The 22,985-nt window shown below is 49.2% G+C and overlaps 1 protein-coding gene and 1 long non-coding RNA gene across 5 annotated transcripts; one reads left to right on the top strand and one right to left on the bottom strand.

The window, feature by feature from the left end:
• Positions 1 to 69: 69 nt before the first annotated feature.
• On the bottom strand, positions 70 to 6,648 carry TMEM150B (transmembrane protein 150B). 4 transcript variants are annotated; one of them, XM_037818771.1, is made up of 7 exons: positions 6,078 to 6,150; positions 5,643 to 5,718; positions 4,944 to 5,003; positions 4,790 to 4,857; positions 4,438 to 4,565; positions 3,218 to 3,401; positions 70 to 754 (listed from the first exon to the last, which is right to left on the bottom strand). In XM_037818771.1, exons 2-7 carry the CDS (start codon positions 5,708 to 5,710, stop codon positions 546 to 548), a joined length of 717 nt encoding a protein of 238 aa, XP_037674699.1. In that variant the 5' UTR covers positions 5,711 to 5,718; positions 6,078 to 6,150; the 3' UTR covers positions 70 to 545. The 4 variants fall into 4 exon arrangements, with proteins under 4 accessions (XP_037674699.1, XP_037674697.1, XP_037674698.1 ...); XM_037818769.1 differs by lacking the exon at positions 70 to 754 and adding an exon at positions 6,602 to 6,648 and having other exon boundaries at positions 2,309 to 3,401; positions 6,078 to 6,112; XM_037818770.1 differs by lacking the exons at positions 70 to 754; positions 6,078 to 6,150 and adding an exon at positions 6,602 to 6,641 and having other exon boundaries at positions 2,309 to 3,401.
• On the top strand, positions 4,189 to 19,772 carry LOC119520920. The gene is made up of 3 exons (XR_005214246.1): positions 4,189 to 4,539; positions 18,469 to 18,566; positions 19,391 to 19,772. It is a non-coding gene; the product is annotated as an uncharacterized LOC119520920 (long non-coding RNA).
• The last annotated feature ends 3,213 nt before the right edge of the window (positions 19,773 to 22,985 follow it).

Below are 22,985 nucleotides of genomic sequence, written 5' to 3'. Positions count from 1 at the left end.
GGGGTGGGGGAGCTCTTTCTATTTTATTTATTGATTAATTTATTGTTTTATTTATTGTTCAATCTCTCTGCGGGGTGGGGTGGGGGAGGGACGGGAGCTGGTCGGGGTGGCTTAGCAGATCTGGACAGGGCCGTCTGCCCCTGTGTCCCCAACTGCCCCTTCCCTGTCCCCTCCCAGCCCCCCGGGCCCTCCCCTCCCCCCACCACGACGTTCTGTACGGATTTGCTTCCGGAAGGAATTCTGGCTTCGCGTGATCCTGCCTGCGTCCGTGTCTCTGATTCCGCCGGCAGTAAAAAAACACAATAAATAACCTTGATCAGGGATCGCTGGCTGGCCGCGCTTGGCCTCACGCTCCCTCCTCGCTGGAGAGCTGGCCCCGGGTCCCTCCGCCCTGGTCCCAGGGACGAGGCCAGGCGGCGGGGACAAGCCGGCACTCTGCAGGGACGCTGGCTGCAGCAGTGGTCAGCGCCGCCTTCCCCCGTCCTCGGGGGACACCTGGCATTGGCCGCCTCTCTCGTCCTCCGCTGGAGAAGGCGACCCCCGGGTCAGACCGCCTGGGACAGCTGGATCTGCAGCGGGCCAGGAGAGGCGGCCAGGGTGCCGGGGCCGCGGCAGGGCCGGAGGCTGATGGTGCAGCCGTGCAGTCCCGAGAAGTCGACGGCGAAGAGGCCGAAGAGCGCGAACAGCAGCATGGTGACGGCCCACTCGCAGGCGGCGGAGACCGAGCGCAGCGAGACGGCGTGCAGGACGGCCACTGGCGCCAGGTCAAGGGCCAGAGCGGGCTCATGGGACCCCCAGGCCACCACCGTGCCCTGTGCCTGCAGGCGGGACCGGGGCCCAGCCTGGATGCTGTGTGCCCTGGGGCAGGCCTGAGGCCTCTCGGGGCTTCCTCCCACCATCAGCTCACCCTGCCCTGGCTCGAATGGCCCCTCGGCCACCATCTTTGCCTGTTGTTGTCTCCCATACGTTCTCGTACAGGGATCTTGGCCTGATGCTGCCAAATCCCTCTTTCGTCTCAGGCTTGTTTCCTAAACATTTCCCTTGCACAGACTGCCTGTTGGGGTTGCATCCCCGATTTCCCAGGAGGAATTCAGCTCCCCATCGGCTTCCCCCAGCCCCGGGAAGGCACCGCTATCTCCCTGCTGTCCACCCAGACCACCAGGCCCCGTTGCTTCCATGCCCTAGCACACAGGGCTCCCCAGACATCTCTCCCCCTGGCTGGGTGTCCCCACCTGCGGCAGCTCCGTTATCCAGTCATGTGCTGAAGCAGACACTTAGGGGTCTCCCTCTCTTCCTGCCTCCTCACCTCCCAGGGCCACTTGGCACCCAAGCCTCGGCCTGTCTGCCTCAGCCGCCCCTTCCCAGCCCACTTGCCTGGACCGTCAGCCTGGGTCACCCCAGCAGCCTCCGCTGGCCGCACCCCTCTCCCTGTGGTCTGCCCGGTCCTTTCTCAGGCTCCTCAGCCCCCTCACGCCCCAAGCTCCTTGAAACTTCTCCGCACTGTCCAGGCTGGTGGTGGTTCCTGGAAACCCTCTCACTGGATCCCTCTCCTCTTAGCCAAGCTGCCTCCAACTCACCCCTCCTGGCTCAGCTTAAATGTTTCATTCATTCACTCAAATACTTCCAGCTCCTTATGTGCCGGGCAGTGGGGATAGAAGGTGAACAGGGCAGACACCATCCCTGGATCTTACAGTGAGCCCCCAAATGCAACTCGCTTACCCCCAGAACCCACCCTGTTCCTCTCCTGTTCAGGAGCTTTCCATAGCTCCCTGTTGCCCCAGGTGGAAGTCCACTCCTTAAACCTCTGACTTAGGCGCTGGAGGCCCTCAGCCCTGGCCCTGCCAACAGGCTCGGCCTCATTCCCTGCCCCTGGCCTGGCTTGTTTTCCCACCCTCTGCACACACCTGCCACCGAGGCCTGCAGCAGCTGGATCTGTAAGGCTGGCTCAGACGCCAGTCCAAGGCGCATGTTTCCAGAGAACTTTCTCTGATCCTCCCACCCAGCCCTTATCACACTCAGTGGGCAGTCTGTTCTCCCCAGGTGACAGCCCCACCAGGGAACATCTTGGCCCCATTAAATGAGCCTGCAGCCGAATGGATTATCTGCCCAGCCCTGACTTGGAAGGAGCTGGCTGCACTTTATCAACTCTGGTGTCCCCAGGGGAAAGGTTGATTCCACGCCTGGAGAAGGGAAAGGCTGCACTGAGAAGCCAGCCTTAACTTCTAGGGACTCACTTCCAGCTGCCCCCCCACTGCCTACGCCACGGGATGCAGACTGATGCCCTGAGGGGATCAAAATGGATCACCGCCTCCCTTTTCTGGGAAACTTTGGAACAAAGGGAGCCACCCCATGGAGCTGACCCAGGACTTTTATCAGGTCTTCCAGCCTCTTCCGAAGCCCAGAGCCCTCCCTGGCTCCCCTTCTGCCCGCCTTTCTTCCACAGCACTCCACTTCTCAGTAATAATATTAGGACAAAAGCAGCTGGCAAATTTTTTTTTTTGAGTGGATAGTACGGACCTCGTACAGATGTGGAAACTGAGGATCAGAGAGTGACCTGCTCTGCCCATAGCTGCACGGTCCCATGGGAAGCCTCTGGCCGCTGCGGGTGAGTCACACCTGGGTTGGAGCTGACAAGGAATAAACACACTGGTAGGTGTTTAACAGTCAGCTCTCCTGATGCCTTGGTAGCATCTCCCAATGGCCATGGTGTAAACACACCCTCCATCACCTTGGCAAGCTACTAAATTGACATCGCCTAATGTGGAGCTGGGAAGAGACATGCACGGCTTCACCATCTCTCATGAGGGATGGTGGTCAAGAGAAGTCTCCTGCCTGAACCTCAGTTTCCAATCTCACAATCAGCCGGAGGGACGCCAAGGACTATGGCCACCAGTATCTACCAATCACCCGCAGTGTGCAAGCCACCAATCTGAGAGCCTCACGTGGATTATCTCACTCGTTCTTTACCAGCCAGTTCTGGCACTACCCATGTTTGAGAGATGAGGAAACGGAGGCACCAAGAAGTTAGGAAACCAAGATGAGGAGCAGATGGGATTTCCAACCCAGCAGCCCCAGTCCAGAGTCGGCACCCTGGACCAGATGGAGACCCGGAGGCATGCCCGATGGCGCAGGGCAGGGGCACGCGAGGCGGAAAATGGCCCCGCCCCGTGGGAGATGGCCCCACCCCCGCCCCCGGCCCAGGCCCCAGCAAGGATACTGGCTACGATGAGGATGCTGCAGACGCTGCAGAGGCCCAGGCGGAGCGGCCCGATCCAGGGGGCCCCGGGCTGGGGCAGGCTCTTCATCCTCCAGCAGAAAAAGAGCTGCAGCCAGAAGTACAGGATTCCCACAAAGAAGGAGAGGAAGGCACCCACCAGATGCGTGGGCTTCTGGTTCTTTTCCTGGGAAGGGGGAAGAGGAAGAGCTGAGAGGAAGACTGGGGGGTGGGCCCGGGGAGCGAAGGGGAAGGGGGCCCTGGGCCGGCCCACTGGATGGGGATTGAAGGCTGTCACGCCAGGTGATCAGCTTACTGATTATGTTCATTGGCTACAGTCAGCTCCACGAGGATGGGGATTATTTGCTCCTGTGGCCTCAAATCCCTGCAACAGTGCCGGGTCCACAGCGGATGTAGTAAATGTTAGTGGAGTTAACCATGCATTCACAATGGGGCGATTATTGCCCCAACGAGATGGGGGTGTGGGTGCTGAAAAATTCTTAGCCTTCATAACAGTTGTGGCCCTCCAAAAGGCCATGTTACCTAAACAGATGTATAGTATGTCTTATACTGATATTTTAAAATACTAAAATTTTACTGGACGTGTTGGGGGGAGACGGCTAGGAAAAAAATCTCAAAAGTCTCCTTGTGGGTAGTGGTGGAGAGATCGACAGTGAAAAAAAAAAAAAAGGTTGCGGACCACTGGCATAGATGCCTGAGTGAATTGCTATGCAAACGTGCTGGGGAAATTTTATTAATGAGGTGGAGGCAACAACAAGGTTTGCACCCTGTGGTCTCCCCATCCTTTGTTTCTTCTGCAGAGAGGTCTGGAATAAAATAATAACATATACTAAATTAATATATGGTCTCCTGTCATTTGTCCACTGATTTGTTCTACGAATACCTTACCCAGCTGAAAGGTTGAGAGGGTGGGTCTCTGTGTCTGGGTTCATTTCCGCCCACCACTGAGCAGCTGAGTGGTCCCAGGAAGATTACACGCAAAACACAAAAAACCAACAGAAACCTCTCGGTAAAATATGGCCAGGAAAAGAACTCGCCTTTCCACGGACCCCTAGCCCCAAGAGAATTACAAGTCCCAGAGGGCCGTGCGGGGACGAGCCCCCGAAACAAGACGCCTGCGGCCCCGGGGGCTGCTGGGAGTTGTAGTCCGAACGGCGGTCGGCCACCTGCGGAGGCGGGTCTGCGAGCCCACTGGGTCTCACCTGGAAATTGCCCACTATGGAAGTGCCCAGGGCGCAGAGGAGCCCGGTCCACAGGATCAGCTGGTTAGGCCGCCTTCCGACGCCCCAGTCGCGGAGCTGGTGGTAACGGAGAATGCAGATCCAGGCGGCTGCGGGGAGAGGGTGGTGGGCGGAGACCCCGACCCGAGCAGGGAGGGGGTGGGAGAGGGGGGTTTGGGGCCCGGGTAGGGGTGGGGGGCTCCCGGGTTCTGGAAGGGGCGGGTCCGGGATCCTGGATTCCTGCGTCTGGGCGTGGGGGGTGGGGGTGAGGGGCTGCAGCCCGGCTGGCCTGGGTGGGGCGAGCCCTGGACCCAAGGAATTGGGGATTACTTACCCATGGCCGCTCCCATATTGAGCAATTGGCTGAAGATGCAGCTCTGCGGGGGGTAGGATCCACAGATACTGGGGAAGGCAAAGGGGTCACCCGGGGCTCCTCAGAGCCAGGCCCCTTCCCTGAGGCCCACCGACCCCACAAGCACCGGTTCTACCTGATGTAGGGGAAGCCTTTGGTGAGGTTCACGGTCCCGTTCTCCACTGCCAGGGCAAAACTGAGGGGGGAAGCGGTGAGGAGGGGCCTTCAGCCCCAACTTTTCCTTCAGTTACCCATCCTCTAAGGACCCAGACATCAGGAGCCCCAGCCCCTCCTCTCAGAGACCCGGGACTCCAGGACCCCGGCCCCCTCCTCCCTCGGACCCGGGGATCCAGGCCCCCTCCTCCCTCAGAACCGGGGATCCAGGCCCCCTCCTCCCTGGGAACCGGGGATCCAGGCCCCCTCCTCCCTCGGACCCGGGCGTCCAGGCCCCCTCCTCCCTCGGACCCGGGGATCCAGGCCCCCTCCTCCCTCAGAACCGGGGATCCAGGCCCCCTCCTCCCTGGGAACCGGGGATCCAGGCCCCCTCCTCCCTCGGACCCGGGCGTCCAGGCCCCCTCCTCCCTCGGACCCGGGCGTCCAGGCCCCCTCCTCCCTCGGACCCGGGGATCCAGGCCCCCTCCTCCCTCGGACCCGGGCGTCCAGGCCCCCTCCTCCCTCGGACCCGGGCGTCCAGGCCCCCTCCTCGCTCGGACCCGGGCGTCCAGGCCCCCTCCTCCCTCGGACCCGGGCGTCCAGGCCCCCTCCTCCCTCGGACCCGGGCGTCCAGGCCCCCTCCTCGCTCGGACCCGGGTGGCCGCCCTCCTGCCACACTCACACAGTCCAGACTCCGGCGGTGCCCCATAGGGCCAGGAAAGCAGGCAGCAGGGACAGATAGCCCCACATGGCGGGCTCTGAGGGGCAGGAGAGGGGCAGGGTCTAGGCCTGGGGCCTCTGGGAACCTCCGGAACCTCCCACAGGTGACAGGCAGCCTCAGGGCCCAGGTGTAACAAATCGGAGCCTCCGGCACCCATGGGCCCCAGGCGGGGGCAGGGGTCCGATCCCGGCCAACCGGCTCTCCCCTCAGCACTTTCCCGCTGTCTTTCAAAATCTCTGGGATTCTCCCGGTTCTTCCAGGCTCCCCGCCCGGGTCCCAGCACGCCCGGTCCCTGGGGGATTCCTGCAATGCCCCCCGGTTCCTCCTGGTCCCCCTTCTCCCTCAGAAAGCTCTCCCAGGCCCCCACCGCACCCACCCCACCCCCAGGACACTCACCCCTCCAAGCTCCTTCAGATGACTCAGTCCTAGGACTGGGGTTCAGGGAGAGGGGATTGGGGTGCGGGGTGGGGCGGGGCCGCTCACGTCACAGCAGAGGCAAAGTCCACGCTGGAGCTCCCCGCTGGAGTCTCAGGCCCCAAGTCCCACCGCCTCCTTTTCCAGGACCTCACCCCCAAACCACCACTTCCTGTCTCCTCCGGACCTCCCAGGCAGCACCTCAGCTTCAGGGGCCCCCAACTTCCTTCCCCCAGCTCTGTAGGATCAACGTCCAAACTGCCAGGCCTTGTTCTGCCGGGACCCAGAGCCCCCCCTCTGCACCTTCCCTCCCTCAGGCTCAGGAGCCTGATTCCCAGCTCGGGGCGCCCTGGGAGACCCAGGTCAGTGGCCCCCAGCCCTCCCGCCTTAACCCGAGCTCAGCCCCTGGAGCTGCCCTCTCCCGGTCCCCCGGAACTCAAGCCCCGGGCTCCCCTAGAATGCAAGCGTTCTGGTATAGCCCGGCGGTCCAACCTGCCGGCACTTACCTCCTCAGGACCCAAGAATCCAGGACCCCAAGGCCCCTCCTCTCCTCTTTCTGTCCCTAGGCTGTTTGGTGGGGAGGCCCAGTGAGCCGCCTCCTCCCCTTCCCTTCCCTGTCTCTTCCTGGAAACCCCTCTGGAGTTCCCCAGGCAGGTGGGCGTGGGTGGGAAGGGAGCCCTTCAGGAGACAGCTCCATCCAAAATCCTGCCCCCATCGCTGGCCACTTCCTCTGCCGGATCTCTTCTCTCCTCTCCCACAGAACGACTCCCAGCCTTGCCGCTCCCTGCCCTTTGCATCCCGGTGTCTGGATCCCAGCTTCTTTCTCCCTCCCAGAACCAGGAATCCTGGCCCCCAGATCCCAGGAGTCCAGGCCCAGCCCCTCCTCCCTCAGACCCAGGGGTCCAGGCCCAGCACCTCCTCCCTCAGATTCCAACCCCCTCTCCCTCAGACCCAGGGGTCCAGGCCCCCAGCCCCTCCTCCCTCAGACCCAGGGGTCCAGGGACCCAGCCCCTCCTCCCTCAGACCCAGGGGTCCGGGCCCCCAGCCCCTCCTCCCTCAGACCCAGGGTCCAGGCCCCCAGCCCCTCCTCCCTCAGACCCAGGGGTCCAGGCCCCCAGCCCCTCAGACCCAGGGGTCCAGGCCCCCAGCCCCTCCTCCCTCAGATCCAGGGGTCCAGACCCCAGCCCCTCCTCCCTCAGATCCAGGGGTCCAGACCCCCAGCCCCTCCTCCCTCATACCCGGGGGTCCAGGCCCCCAGCCCCCTCCTCCCTCAGACCCAGGGGTCCAGGCCCAGCACCTCCTCCCTCAGATCCCAACCCCCTCTCCCTCAGACCCAGGGGTCCAGGCCCCCAGCCCCTCCTCCCTCAGACCCAGGGGTCCAGGCCCAGCCCCCTCCTCCCTCAGACCCAGGGGTCCAGGCCTCCAGCCCCTCCTCCCTCAGATCCAGGGGTCCAGACCCCAGCCCCTCCTCCCTCAGATCCAGGGGTCCAGGCCCAGCCCCCTCCTCCCTCAGATCCAGGGGACCAGGCCCCAGCCCCTCCTCCCTCAGATCCAGGGGTCCAGACCCCAGCCCCCCCTCCTCCCTCAGATCCAGGGGTCCAGGCCCAGCCCCCTCCTCCCTCAGACCCAGGGGTCCAGGCCCCAGCCCCTCCTCCCTCAGACCCAGGGGACCAGGCCCCAGCCCCCCCCCCTCAGATCCAGGGGTCCAGGCCCAGCCCCCTCCTCCCTCAGACCCAGGAGTCCAGGACCCAGCCCCTCCTCCCTCAGACCCAGGGGTCCAGGCCCCCAGCCCCTTCCTCCCTCAGACCCAGGGGTCCAGGCCCCCAGCCCCTTCCTCCCTCAGACCCAGGGGTCCAGACCCCAGCCCCCCCTCCCTCAGACCCAGGGGTCCAGGCCCCCAGCCCCCTCCTCCCTCCGACCCAGGGGTCCAGGGACCCAGCCCCCTCCTCCCTCAGGACTACATCTCTTTTGTTCTTTTTTTTGTTTTTCTGTGGGTTTTTTTTGAGGTAAAATTCACATAATGTAAAATTAACCATTTTAAACTTAACAATTCATTGGCGTATATTAGAGCATTTACAATGTTGTGCAACCTCCTCCCTCTCTCTAGTTCCAAAACATTTCATCAAACCAAAGGAAACCCCCTGTCCATTCAGCAGTAACCCCCGTTCTCTCTGCCCCTTCTCCCCAGCCCTTGACAACCACAAAACTACTTTCTGTTTCTATGTATTTGCTGTTCTGGAAATGTCATAGAAAAGGAATCATACAGCATGTACCCTTTTCATGCAGCTTCATGTTTCCGAGGTTCATTCATGTTGTAGCATGTCTCGGAAGTTTATTCCCTTTTATTTCTTTGACTTTTTTTTTTTTTTTAATTACAGCAGTTATGGGTTTACAGAAAAAATCATGCATAAAACACCCATATGCCACTCTATTATGAACACCTTGCATTGCCTGGAACATTTGTTACAATTGATGAGAGCACATTTTTATAATTGCTCTATTAACTATTGCTCATGATTTCACTTCGTGGATTTTTAAAAAATTTTTATTCTAGTACCAAATATGCAACATAACATTTCCCCTTTTAATCACATCCAAATATAAAAATTCAGTGCTTTTAATTACATTCACAGTATTGTGCTACCATCATCACCACCCACTACCAGACTTTATCATCGTCCCAAATAGAAACTGCACATTTTAAGCCTATCCCCCACCCCGTCCCCTGGTAGCCTATATTCTAGATTCTGACTCAAGAGTTTGCTTTTCTAATATTTCATATCAGTGAGGTCATATATTTGTCCTTTTGTGTCTGGCTTATTTCAACATGATGTCTTCAAGGTTCATCCCTGTTGTCACATATATCAGAACTTCATTCCTTTTTAGGGCTGAATAATTGTTCTATTACATGTAAATAACCCATTGTGTTTATCCATGGACACTTGGGTTGCTTCCATCTTTTGGCAGTTGTGAATAATGCTACTATGAACATCGGTGTGCAAATATCTGTTCGAGTCCCTGCTTTCAATTTTTTGGGGTGTATATCCAATTGTAGGATTGTCAGGTTATATGGTAGTTCGATTCCTACTTTCTGAAGAACTGCTAAACTATCTTCTGCAGCAACTGCACCATTTTACATTCCCTCCAGCGATGAATGCATGTCCCTGTTTCTCCACATCCTTGTCAACACTTGGAATTTTCCTTTTTTTTTAACAGATGCCATACTAGTGGGTGTGAAATGGTATCTCGTGGTTTTGATTTGTATTTCCCTACTGGCTAAGGAAGTTTGAGCATCCTCTCAGATTCTTTTTGGCCATTTGTATTTCTTCTTTGGAGAGATGTCTGTTCAAGTCTTTTGCTTGTTTTTAGTTTGGGTTGTTTGTCTTTTTGTTAAGTTGAAGGATTTCTTTATATATTCTGCATATTCAACCCTTATCAGATATGTGGTTTCCAAATACTTTCTCCCATTTGGTAGGTTGCCATACTTTCAAGATAAAATCCTTTGAGGCATGGAAAGTTTTTTACTTTGATGAGGTCCCTTTTATCTATTTTTTTTTTATTTTGTTGCTTGTGCTTTGGGTGTAAAGTCTACGAAACCATTGCCTAACACAAGTCCTGAAGATGCTTTCCCTACATTTTCTTCTAGGAGGTTTATAGTTCTGGTTCTTATATTTAGGTCTTTGATCCATTTTGAGTTGATTTTTGTATATTGTATGAGATAGGGAGCCACCTTCATTCTTTTGCAAATTGAGATCCAGTTTTCCCAGCACGGTTTGTTGAAGAGACTGTTCTTTCCCAACTGTGTAGTCTTAGCTCTCTTGTTAGAAATCAGTTGGCCATAAATGTCAGAGTTGATTTCTGAGCTATCAATTCAATTCCTTTGATCTGTATGTCTGTCTTTGTGCCAATCCCATGCTGTTTTGCTTACTGCGGCTTTGTAATAAATTTTAAGATGGGAAAGAGTGAGTCTTCCAAATTCATTCTTTTTTTTCAAGATGAATGAACATGGACTATCCTTTCATTTATTTAGATATTGTTTGATTTCTTTTAGCAGTGTCTTGTAGTTTTCTGTGTACAAGTCTTTTATATCCTTTATTAGATTTATTCCTAGATATTTGATTATTTTAGTTGCTGTTATAAATGGAATTTTTTTCTTGACTTCTTCTTTTGATTGTTCTTTATTAGTGTATAGAAACACTATTGATGCTTTGGTGTTGATCTCGTACCTCAAGACTTTGCTGAATTCATTTATTAACTCTAGGAGCTCTGATGAGGATTTTTCAGGATGTTTTGTAAATAGAATCATGTCATCTGCAAATAGGGAAAGTTTTACTTCTTCCTTTCCAGTTTGGATGCCTTTCATTTCTTTTTCTTGCCTAATTTCTCTGCCTAGAACTTCCAGTACAATGTTGAATAACAGTGGTGACAGTGGGCATCCTTGTCTTTTTCCTGATCTGGAGGGAAAGTTTTCAGTCCTTCACCATTAAGTACAATGTGAGCTGTTGGTTTTTCATATAGCCCTTTGTCATGGTGAGGAAGTTTCCTTCTATTCCTGGTTTTCAAAGTTTGTTTTTTTTTTTTTTTTTTTCAAGAAAGGATGCTGAATTTTGTCAAATGTCTTTTCTTCATTAATCAAGATGATCATGTGGTTTTTCCCTTCATTCTGTTAATGTGGTGTATTACATTAATTGATTTTCTTATGTTGAACCACCCTTGTATACCTGGGCTAAATACCACTTGATCATGTGTATAATTCTTTTAGTGTGCTGTTGGATTTGGTTTGCTAGCAGTTTGTTGATGATTTTTGCATCTATATTCAGAAGAAGCATTAGCCTGTATTTTTTTCATGTGGTGTCTTTAACTGGCTTTGGTATGACGGTGATGTTGGCCTCATAGAATGAATTAGGGAGCGTTCCCTCCTCTTCAATTTTCTGGAAGCGTCTGAGCAGGATTGGTGCTAATTCTTTTTGGAATGTTTGGTAAAATTCCCTGTGAAGTCATCTGGTCCTTGGCTTTTCTTTTTGGGAGGTTTTTGGTTACTGATTCATTCTGTTTGCTAGGTTTGTTGAGATCTTCTATTTCTACTTCAGTCAACATAGGTAATTTGTGTGTTTGTAGGAATTTGTCCATTTTATCTAAGTTATCTAATTTGTTGGCAAACAGTTGTCCATGGTATCCTCTTACAGTCATTTTTATTTCAGTTGGGTGGGCAGTAATGTCCCCCCTTTTCATTTCTGATTTTAATTATTTGTGTCTTCTCTCTTTCTCCTTTGCGTCTAGCTAAGGTTTTCTCAATTTTATTGATCTTTTCAAAGAACCAGCTTTTGGTTTTATTGATTCTATTGTTTTCTTCTTCTCTATATCATTTATCTCTGCTTTAATTTTGGTCGTTTCTTTCCTTCTGCTGGTTTTGGGTTTAGCTTGCTCTTCTTTTTCTAGTTCTTCCAGTTTTGAGGTTAGGGCTCTGATTTGTTATCTTTCTTCTTTTGTAATGGAGGCATTTAGAGGTATAATTTCCCTCTCAGCACTGCCTTTGCTGAATCCCATAAGTTGTGGTATGTTTTATTTTCATTTTCATTTGCTTCACAATATTTCCTAATTTTGCTTCTGATTTCTTCTTTAACCCATTGGTTGTTTATGAGTATAGCATTTAATTTCCACATTTTATGAATTTTCCATTTCTCCCTCCTGTTACTGATTTCTAGCTTCATTCCATTGTGATCAGAAAGATACATTATATGATTTCAGTATTTCTGAATTTACTGAGACTTGTGACCCAAGATGTGGTCTATCCTGGGGAATGATCCAGGGGAACTAGGAAAAATGTCTATTCCATTGTTGTTGGTGTTAGGTTCCGAGCCGTTCAAGAATCCACACAAATGCAGCGAGTCATGGTTTAAGTAGAGAGTTTAAGGTTTATTAGAGGAAGAAAGCAGAAGAAAGCAGGTGGGAGCCATCAGAAAAGAAAGAAAGGAAAAAATGGCTCCGGCCCTCTATCTGAGAGCAGCATTTTTAAAGGAAAAACCCACGTGGGGAGGGAAGGGTGTTGGGGGAGAAGGCTCCTGCTGAGTGTGTTCTGGGCCTCGATTGGGTGGGTGTCTGTCAACTTCTAGGCTGATAGGTTGTTGGGATTCTAGCCCATTATTCTTCTCAGAAAAGCGGCTACATTATCTATCTAGGGAGAGCAGCCTTTTCAGTTGTTTGTCCTACAGAAATATCTGATCTTGCTTTTACCTGCCTTTTGGGGTTGGGGCACCACTGTGGCAGGGACAGCCTTAAACAGCCTTCATTCTTTAGTTTATGGGGCACCTGTTTTCTGTGAGATAACCTGCGGGGGCCTCTGGGTTAGAAACTCCTTCTACACGTCAGTTCCTTTCTTTCTGGGATCTAACAGTTGGTTCAAGTATTTTATATTTATCTGTTAGGTCTACTTGGTTTAGAGTATCATTCAAGTCTGTATTTCTTTATTGATCTTCTCTAGATATTCTAACCATTATTGAAAGTGTTGTGTTGAAGTCTCCTATTATTAACTTACAACCATCAATTTCTCCCTTGAAATCTGTACTTGCTTCATATGTTTTGGGTTCTGCTGTGAGGTGCATATGTATTTATAATTGTTATGTCTTTTTGTGAATTGACCCCTTTTTCAGTACTTAATGTCTATTTTTGTCCCTCATAACAGTTTTGTACTTAAAGTCTACTTTATCTGATAATAGTGTAGCTACCCCCAGCTGTCTTTTGGTTACTACTTGTGTGGTATATTTTTTCTATCCTTTCATTTTCAACCTACTTATGTCTTTGAATTTAAGTCGAGTCTCTTGTAAACAGCATATAGTTGGGTCATGCTTTTTTATCCATCTGCCATTCTCTGCCTTTTGACTGGACTGTTTAATCCATTTACATTCCAAGTCACTATTGATAATGCAGGACTTTCTGCTGCCATTTTGCTATTTAGTCTTTGTAGGTCTTATACCATTTTTGTCCCTCAATTCTTCTGTTAATGCCTACTTTCATATCTACTTGATTTTTTGTGTTGTACCATATTGAGTCCTTTCTCATTTCTATCTGGATATGTTTTTCATATATTTTCCCCGTGGTTACCATGGGGTTAAAAACTTAACATCCTTAATCTATAATAATCATATTTTATTTGATACCAACATGGCTTCAATAGTATACACATACACTGTTCCTATACTCCTCTGTCCCCACACCTTTTTTTGTACTTGTTGTGAATTGTATCTTTCTACATTGTATGTCCAAAACCATAAATTTATCATTACTTTTCGTGCGTTTGCATTTTTTAGCACGTGTAGGGAGTCAGAATTGGAGTTACATACCAAAAGGTACAACACACTAGTACCCGCATTTCACATTGCCCAAATGGTTACCTTTACTGGAAGTCTGTATTTCTTTACGCTGCTTTGAACACTGTCTAGTGTCCTTTCCTTTCAAGCCGCAGAACTCCCTTTAGCCTTTCCTGTAGGGTGAGACTGGTGGTGATGAACCCCTTCAGCTTTTGTTTACCTGGGAATGTCTTAATCTCTCCCTCATTTTCGAAAGAGAGTTTCTCTGTGTATAAAATTCTTGGTTGGCACGTGTTTTCTTTCAGTCCTTTAGGTATTTCATCCACTGCCTTCCTGCCTCCATGGTTTCTGGTGAGAAATTGGCTCTTAATCTTATTGGGATTCCCTTAAACATAACAGGTTGCTTTTCTCTCACAGCTTTCAGAACTCTCCCCTTGTCCCTTGCATTTGACAGCTTTATCAGTATGTGATGGGGAGGTATTTCTTCAAGTTTGTCTTGTTTGGTGTTATCAGGGCTCCTTGGATGTGCATATTCATGTCTTTTGTTAAATTGGGGAAGTTTTCTGACATTATTTCTTTGAATATTCCTTCTGCTCCTTTCTCTCATTCTTCTCCTTCTGGGATGCTTATAATGTATCTATTCGTTTGCTTGATGGTGACCAGAGGTCTCCAGGCTGTATTCAAATCCCGTCTCTGCCCCTTAGCACCTGGGTGCTCATGTGAATTCCCCAGGGCTGCTGAACAAATTACCACAAACTCGTAGGCTGAAAACAATGCTGATTTATTAGCTTATGGCTCTGGAGATCAGAGGTCCCACATGGGTCTCACTGGGCTAGAATCAAGGGCTGCCTTCCTGCTGGAAGCTCAGGGGGAGACTGGCTCCTGGCCTTTCTCCAGCTGCCAGGGGCTGCCTGCATTCTTTGGCTCAGGGCCCCTTTCTTCAAAGCGTATCACCCCAGTCTCTGCTCCCCTCATCACCTCCTTCTCTGACTCTGATCCCCCTGCCCCCTCTTTGAGGACCCTGGTGATGACAGTGGGCTCATTCAGATCATCCAGGATAATCTCCCCGTCTCAGCATCCGTAACTTCATCTCGTCTGCAGTGTCCCTTTTGCGGTGTGTCTCAGTTTCCTAGGGCTGCTGTAATAAAACATCACACACCAAGGGGCTTAAAACAACAGAAATTTATTCTCTCACAGTTCTGGGAGTTGGAAGTGCAACCTCAAGGCATGGGCAGGGCCAGGCTCCCTCTGAAACCCGCAGGGAAGGATTTTCCCTGCCCCTTCTGATGCTGAGCACCCGGGGAGCCTTGGCGCTCCTCGGCTTGCAGATGCAGCCCTTCAGTCTCTGCCTCCATCTCCCTGTGGCCCTCTCCCCTGTGTGTCTCTGTCCAGTCCTCCCTCACCCCCCACTTATAAGGACACAAGTCGTATTGGATTAATACCCGCCCTAACCCAGTTTGGCCTCATTTTAACCAGTAACATCTTCCAAGACCCTATTTCCAAACAAGGTCACCTCGGGACCAGGGGTTGGTTAGACTGGAACACGTCATTCTGGGGGACACAACTCAGCCCCTCAGCCTGTGTCAGTTAACATATCCACAGGCCCTGAGATTAGGAAATGGACCCATTTGGGAGACAGTGCTCCATCCACCACGGAAGTGGTGGGCACCTGCCTCAGTTCCTTCAGCCTGTAAAATGGGCTGCAAATCTCACCTCCCCAGAGCCATCTGGCTTGAATCCCCAACTCTGTGCCTTGCTGGTGGTGAGACCTGGGGCAGGTGGCTTCATCTCTCGTGCCTCGGTTTCCTCATCTGTGAAATAGGGGTAGTAAGAGTAACGACTTCACCAGCAATCCCACGTCCAGGTCCATACCCGAAAGCATTGAAAGCAGGGACAGACAGACATCTGTACACCAATGCTCGCAGGGACGTTATGCACAGTTGCCAAAAGACAGAAGCAACCAAGTGTCCATGGAGGAGCAAAACTTGTTATTTACACACAATAGAATCTTATTCAGCCCTCAAAAGCAGCGTAGTTCTGATTCAAGCAACAATATGGATGGACCTTAAAGACTTCACGTTGAGTGAAATGAGCTGACGCAAAAGAATAAATATCCTATGATCTCACTGATATGAAATAATGAGTACAAGCAGATGCATATGGCTGACGTGGCTCACTCTTCCGGATCCTTTCCGAAACCAGGCTGCAGGCCTTGCCCAGCCCAGGGGAAGGGCCTGTGAACTTCCTCTAGGAGAAATGACCTTGCATTTTCATGTTGAGGAAACCACTTCTGGTTGGTGGTGGAGACCATTTTTCCAAGAGGAACCTTCTCTGGGCAGGGGATGTCTGTTGGCTTCTGGGGTTACAGGCATCTCCGACCTCTGTTTTCTCATCCCCCAAACGAAGGTGATGACAGGCCCTCCCTCGTGCACTTGAGAGGGTTCAATGAGCTGGTTGCATAAGGCCTCAGCACAGTGACGGGCACATGGTAACGCCATACAAAGTTAGCTGTGGTTATTAATATTATTGTGCATTGGGGATTAATTGTGCATTCTTGGGTTAATATGATTGGACATTGGGTATTAATTGAATATTAATGGCTATTAATCTCATCAGACATTAACTGCATATTCTTGGGGTTTGGATATTATAGGGTATTGATATTACTGACATTGTTGGAGCTTCCCGTTACAGGCCATGTGTCTGTAGAGCCTCCCCAGCCCTGCTTCGTGGAGGAGACGGCTGGAGCTTGGAGGCACACAGTTGCTGAGTTGGTTAGGTCCTCCAGGAAGCAGTTGCCAAAACAAACCACCGGGGTTAGAAATGCAAGAGATTTACTGGGGGTAATGCCAGTGAAAGATAAAGGGAGGGGAGCGGGAATGCAGTCATCTAACAGCCATAAAGGGAAAGACTTGGGTGGAAAGAGCCCGGACCGTGGCACAGCTCTGAGAAAGCTCAGCCAGCCCAGTGGGGCGATAGGTGCTGGGATTGTCCACAGACAAATCCACAGGACAGAGTGCAGATTAGTGGGAGTCAGGGGCTGGGGACATGTGGGAAAGGGGGGGGGGGGGTGACTGCTTAATGGCTTTCTTTTTAGGGGGATGAAAATATTTTGGAACTAGATATTAGTGATGTTTGCACTACAGTGTGAATGTACTAAAGGCATTGGATTATACACTTTTAAATGGTTAAAATGGTGAATCTTATGTTACATGGTTTTATCTCAGTGAGAAGAAAGATTGCCTCTAGAGAATTTTTGTATTGGGTGGAAATGACCAGGCCCCAGTACCCCCACACTTAGTCATTTATTGGGGGATGCCCAAAAAACCATGACATGACCTCAGTCCTAACATGGTAGGAGCCATGGGTACTGCAGCTGGAAGCTGTCGGCTAACTGCCCGTCACATCTGATGGAGTTCTTTCTGGAAGGGACACCCACCGTGGCTGCCGTACTCACCTAATGGGACCCAGCTGGTGGGTGGAGGAGCTGGGGACAAGATCAGGTCTGCCTGACTCTAAAATGTGGCTCTTTCCAGGTGTCCTGCTACCTCCCTGAATATCCATCCATATGTCCACTCACCCAACCCCCCACCAACCTTCAGTTCATCTGTGCCTATGTTCTTGCATTTGTGTGTTTTTTCAGCTGGTTATTTATCCACCCATCTACCCACCTGCCCATCTAACCTACCTTCATTTGCTCATATATTCTTCTGGCTCTCCAAATCTCCATCCATCCATTCAACTATCAGTTCATCCATCAATATATTCTCTTTTTTTCAAATGCAACTTTATTTAGATATATTCACATACCATACAGTCATCCAAAGTGTACAATCAATTGTTCACAGTATCACCACATGGTTGTGTATTCGTCACCAATCTATTCTTTCAGTCATTAGTCCATCCTCTCAATTTCCTCTTCCCATTTATCCTACAATCCATCCATCCCCCCAATCATCTACTTTTCAATTACCAAAAACCTGATGGCTTAAAACAACACAAAAGTAGTCTCTTGCAGTTCTGGAGGCCAGAAGTCAAGGTCAGTTTTGCCATGACTAAATGAAGATGTTGGCTGGGACACGCTCCCTCTGGAGGCTCCGGGGGTGGATTTCTCCTTGTTTCTCCAGCTTCTCGGAGTGGCCGGTGCACCTTGGCTGGTGGCCACAGCTCTCTCCAATCTCTGGGTCTAACCCACTCTCTCTCTATTGTAAGGATATATGGGGCAGCTGTTAGGGTCCACGGAGATAATCCAGGATAAACGCCTTCTCTCCAAATCCTTAACTCAATCATCTCCTCTCCCATGTTAGGTACCGCCTTAGTGTGCTGAGGCTGCCATAACAAAGTACCGTAAACTGGATGACTTCAAACAACCGAAATTCATTCTCTCATGGTTCTGGAGGCCAGCAATCTGAAATCAAAGTGTCAGCAGGGCCATGTTCCCTCCGAAGTCCTTCCTTGTCTTTTCCAGCTTCTGAAATTTGGGGGCCGTTCTTGGTGTTCCTTGGCTTGTAGACGCCGCTGCCTCATTGTCCCGTGTCCATCTCCCTTGTGTTCATCGAGGTCTCCTCTTCCTTCTGATCTGGTCATACTGGCCCAGGACCTGCCCTAATCCCATTTGGCCTTATCTTGAGTAATCACATTTTTAAAGACCCTATTTCCAAATAAGGTCAAATTCATGGGAAGGGAGAAAGGAACCTGTCTTTTTGGGGGGATACAATTCAACCCATAACAGGTGATACTCTTGCTGTATCAGGTATATCAGAGGTTCGTTCCAGAAATAGAAAGTGAATATATCTTTGGGGGCCATTTTTCCTGTCTACCATCCCACCACACGTGCACACACCTGAATTTTTTGGAGCATAATGCCCCCTCACGCCTAAACGCTCCTGTGTGTAGTTTCCCTAAAACAAGGACTCTCCTTCATAACCAGCATAACCAACACGCGGCCATTCAAAATCGGGAAATCGATATGGATACAAACACAGCCATCTGATACAGACGCCCCACACCACCCCTTCATGTTTTGCCAACTCTCCCACTGTGTCTTTTTCTTCTTTCTGGTCCAGGATTCTCCTCAGGAACAGGCGGTGCATTTAGTTGTCACGCCTCATCCCTCGCTTCAGACTTTTACAGTTGCTGATGCCGATCCCGACCACCTTGTCAGGTTGGTGTCCGCTGGGAGTCTCTTACATGCAGTCACCATTTTTCCTATGTGATTGATTAGTAATTGATTAGTAATTTGTAGGAAGATATATTACGAGACCACAACCATGCCTATAGACTGTTCCTCATGAAACCTCCACCTGCCACCCTGAGCATCTATTGATGACTTCTGCCCGAATCGACCAGATGGCAGTTTTCTATTTCTATCCTTCCTTCTGTATTTACCAAAAGGGAGAACTTCCCCTTCTCCCCCATTTGTTTATTCATTTATTTATTTGTGTCAGTAAGGGCTCATGGATTCCCATTTTATTCAATGGATTGTAATCTATCACCACTGTTGTTTATTTTGATCCTCAAATTGTGCCTGTGTCTTTGGACATATCCCCACCATTCACTGAGCAGTTCCTTACTTTCTAATGCAAAACATTGTTCCTGAACCAGCCAGCCATTTCTCCTAGGAGCCCTGGTTCCTTCTTGTGGAGAGTGGTACTTAGAAACCAAGATCCAGGAACCCAGTAAGCATATTGCTAGTGCTGTGTCATTGCATCTAGGCTGAAAGAGCTAGGAAAGATCTGTATGTGTATGCATAGATATTGTCTTGGTTTCCTGGCTGTGGTCCCGTGTACTACTAAATGGGTTGGCTTGAACGAGAATTTATTGGCTTACTGTTTAAGTCTAGGGGACATCCAAATCAAGGCATCAGGATGGCAGTGCTTTCTCCCAGAAGACTATGGCATTCTGGGGCTGGCTGCCGGAGATCTTTGGCCCTTGGTTTTTCCATCACATGGCAATGCATATGGTGGCATCTTTTCCTTTCTCTTCTAGGTTCCGTTGACTGCCAGCCTCCACTCTCCACTTGGATTTCTCTTACTATTACTGAATTTCTTCTGCTTATAAAGAACTCCAATAATCTGGATTAAGAACCATCCTGTTTCACTTGGCCACACCTTAACTGAAATAATATCTTCAAAAGGTCCCCTCAACACCCTATACCACCTTTTGTCTTTGGCCATGGTGGTGGTGCCTCCACAGTGGGAAAGAAGAGAGGGATGGGAAAAGAATGGCCTGACTATCTTTCATTCTCCTTTAATCTTCAATCCCACCACCCCCTCTCTGACTTTCAATCCATAAACATGGTATATCTCCCCATTTACTTAGGTCTCCTTTAAAAGTTCTGTTAATAAAGTTTTATAGATTTTCTTGAAAATTGTTTCTTAGATTTATTCTTTGGTACATGATATTTATAAATGCTATTGTAAAATTTTATTTTATAACATCATTGTTGGTTGTACAGAAAAGGGCAGGCAGCAGATATGAAATTGCTGTCTTTAAAAAGGTCTCTTACAAGGTTGGCTCTTGGTTGAGGTCTGGAAATTTGACTCTCAGAAGGTTCCCAACTATCAGGTAACAGATAAGAGTAACGGTCATTGTGCAGACAATGTGCTGAACATCTCCTTTCCTTCTGAGGGTCTGGGATGTCGATGTGTGCCGGGCAGAGGGTGCTGTCTTTTATGAGCCCAATCTCCCTCACATATGGTGCATTTTCATTGCTGGAGGAAGAGTGAATTCTGCATGACCCCCTCATGGGAGGGAGAGAGCACAGGGGAGCCTGCTCATGGACCCCTCCAGACTCCATGGTGTCTCTGTCCCCTGCGATCTGGCTGTTTCCTAATTACCCTGATATAATAAATCTTAACTCTGCATACAACTACCTGCTGAGTCCTGTGAATCCTTCTAGTGAACCTCTGAATATGGGAGTGGTCTTGGGGACCCCAACACACTGGAACATGTAAATAAATTGCTATTAGTATATTTATTTTGTATCTAGCAACCTAGTTAAACTCTATTATTAATTCTAGTATTTTATCAGGAATTTATTTTGGATTTTCTAGGCTTATAACTACATCGGTAAATAATAATTGTCTTGTTTTTTCCCTCTTCAATTCTTATATTTATTTCTCTTTCTTGCCTTTCTACGTGGTCTAGTAGCTTCAGTACAGTGCTGACTACCACTTTTGAAGGGGTCATCCCTGTCTTGTTTCCTGATCTCAAAGGAAAAGCTTCCAATGTTTCACCATTAAATATGAATTTGCTCTAGATCTTTTGTAGAAATCCTTTACCAAAGAGATTGTGCTGGTTTTGATATACTATGTCCCCCCAAAAAGCCATGTTTTAATCCAATCTTGTGGGATATTTGTATTCGATTGTTTCCATGGAGATGTGACTCACCCAACTGTAAGTGAAACATTGTGATTAGATATTTCCATGAAGGTATGGCCCCTGCCCATTCAGGGTGGGTCTTATTTAGATTACTGGAGTCCTTTAAGAGACACTTGGGCACCAACAGAGATGCTAGGAGCCGACCAAGATGTCTGCTGACGCTTAGAGATGCTTGGAGATGCAGACAGAAGGACATTTGGAGGTGCTAAGCTAAGAGAAACCCAGAGGCATTCTGGAGAACGCCATTTTGAAAGGCAACCCAGGAGCAAAGGAACAGCAGACACCAGCCATGTGCCTTCCCAGCCGACAGACGTGTTCCAGACGCCATCAGCAATTCTTCAGTGAAGGTTTCCTCTTGTTGATGCCTTAGTTTGGACACTTTTATAGCCTTAGAACTGTAAATTTGTAACCTAATAAACCCTCTTTATAAAAGCCAATCTGTTTCTGGTGTCTTGCATAATAGCGGCATTAGCAAACCGGAACAGAGATTTTTCTTTTTTATATCATGAGTGGATGCTGGATTTTATCAAACTTTTTCCCCTACATTTGTATGATTTTTTTTCCCTTTAATCTTTTAATGTGATGAATTACATTGATTGATTGATGTTTTAAAGTTAAGCCAAACTTGCATTGTTTAAAAAAATTTTTTTTCCAAGTTGTAGGTTTACAGAAAGATCATGAAGAAAATACACAGTTCCCATATACCTGTCCCCATTTTTAACATTTTGCATTAGATTGGTACCTTTGTCACAACTGATGAGAGAATATTATAATTATATGATTAACTATAGTTCGTTTACATTAGGGTTCATTGTGTTGTACAGTCCTATGGTTGCTTGGTGGTGGTTGTTTTTAATAAATTTTTATTCCAGCAACATACATACCATCTAAAATTTCCCCTTTTAACCACATTTCAATGTAATTCAGTGGTGTTGATTACATTTGCAGTGTTATGTTACCATCACTGCCATACCTGATGAAACTTAATTTGGCCATGTTGCAGTATCCTTTTGATACAGTGTTAGATTTGATCTGCTCATGTTTTCCTTAGGATTCCCTCTTTCTCCAGCCTAAGAGAAATAGATGCTATAGAATTGGATTGCTATTTTATAGATGTAAGGACAAACTTGCCCCTGTGTCCACCTCCTGTTTTCTGCACCCTGCTCACATCTCTTCCCCAGGGGTCTGCCCCTCCTTCCAGTTTCTGGGGTGGGGTGGGGGAAACCTGGCACAATGGGGATCTCTTGCCTCCCAGCTTCACATTTTCTCTTTTCACTCTCACCCTCTCCATGGCCTGCAGACATGTTTTGAGTATTATCTACTACCTTGAAAAGAGAACCTTTTTTTAACAGCTTTCTCAAGATATAATTAACAATCCATTCACCTGTTTAAAGTATATAATTCAGTGATTTTTAGTATAGTCACAGGGTTGTGAAACCATTATATAATTTTAGGATCTTTTCATCCCCTCTCAAAAAGTAACCCCATTAGCACTCACCCACCCATTTCCCATCCCCGCACCCTCAAGCAACCACTATTGTACTTTAAATAGGTTTTTGTGTGGACATGTGTTCTCATTTCTCTATGCCTAGGAGAGGAATTGGTGGGTCATATGGTAACTCTGTATTTAAATTTGGGGGGAGGCGGGTAACAGCTTTATTGAGATATAATTAACATGCCATATACAATCTACCCATTTAAAGTGTACAATTCAGTGGTTTTTAGTATATTCACAGAGTTGTGAAACCACCACCACACCACAATCAAGATTAGAACATTTCATCACCCCGAAAGGAAACCCCACCCCTTAGCCATCACACCCCATGCCTCCCTCCTCCCAGCCCTCGGCAACCACTGGTCTCTACCTTCTGTCTCTATTGGCTTTGCCTATTCTGAATATTTCATATAAGTGGCATCTGTTCTAGTTTGCTAATACTGCCAGGATGCAAAACACCAGAAATGGATTGGCTTTTATAAAAGGGGGTTTATTTGGTTTCACAGTTACAGTCTGAAGGCCATAAAGTGTCCAAGGTAACACATCAACAATCGGGTACCTTCACTGGAGAATGGCCAATGGTGTCCAGAAAACCTCTGTTAGCTGGGAAGGCACGTGGCTGGCGTCTGCTCCAAAGTTCTGGTTTCAGAATGGCTTTCTCCCAGGACGTTTCTCTCTAGGCTGCAGCTCCTCAAAAATGTCACT

The sequence above is a fragment of the Choloepus didactylus genome, chromosome 27 (genome assembly GCF_015220235.1).
Source record: "Choloepus didactylus isolate mChoDid1 chromosome 27, mChoDid1.pri, whole genome shotgun sequence".
Lineage (NCBI taxonomy): Eukaryota > Metazoa > Chordata > Mammalia > Pilosa > Megalonychidae > Choloepus > Choloepus didactylus.
Note: the sequence above shows the minus strand (reverse complement) of the source record. Positions and strands in the feature narration are given on the sequence as shown.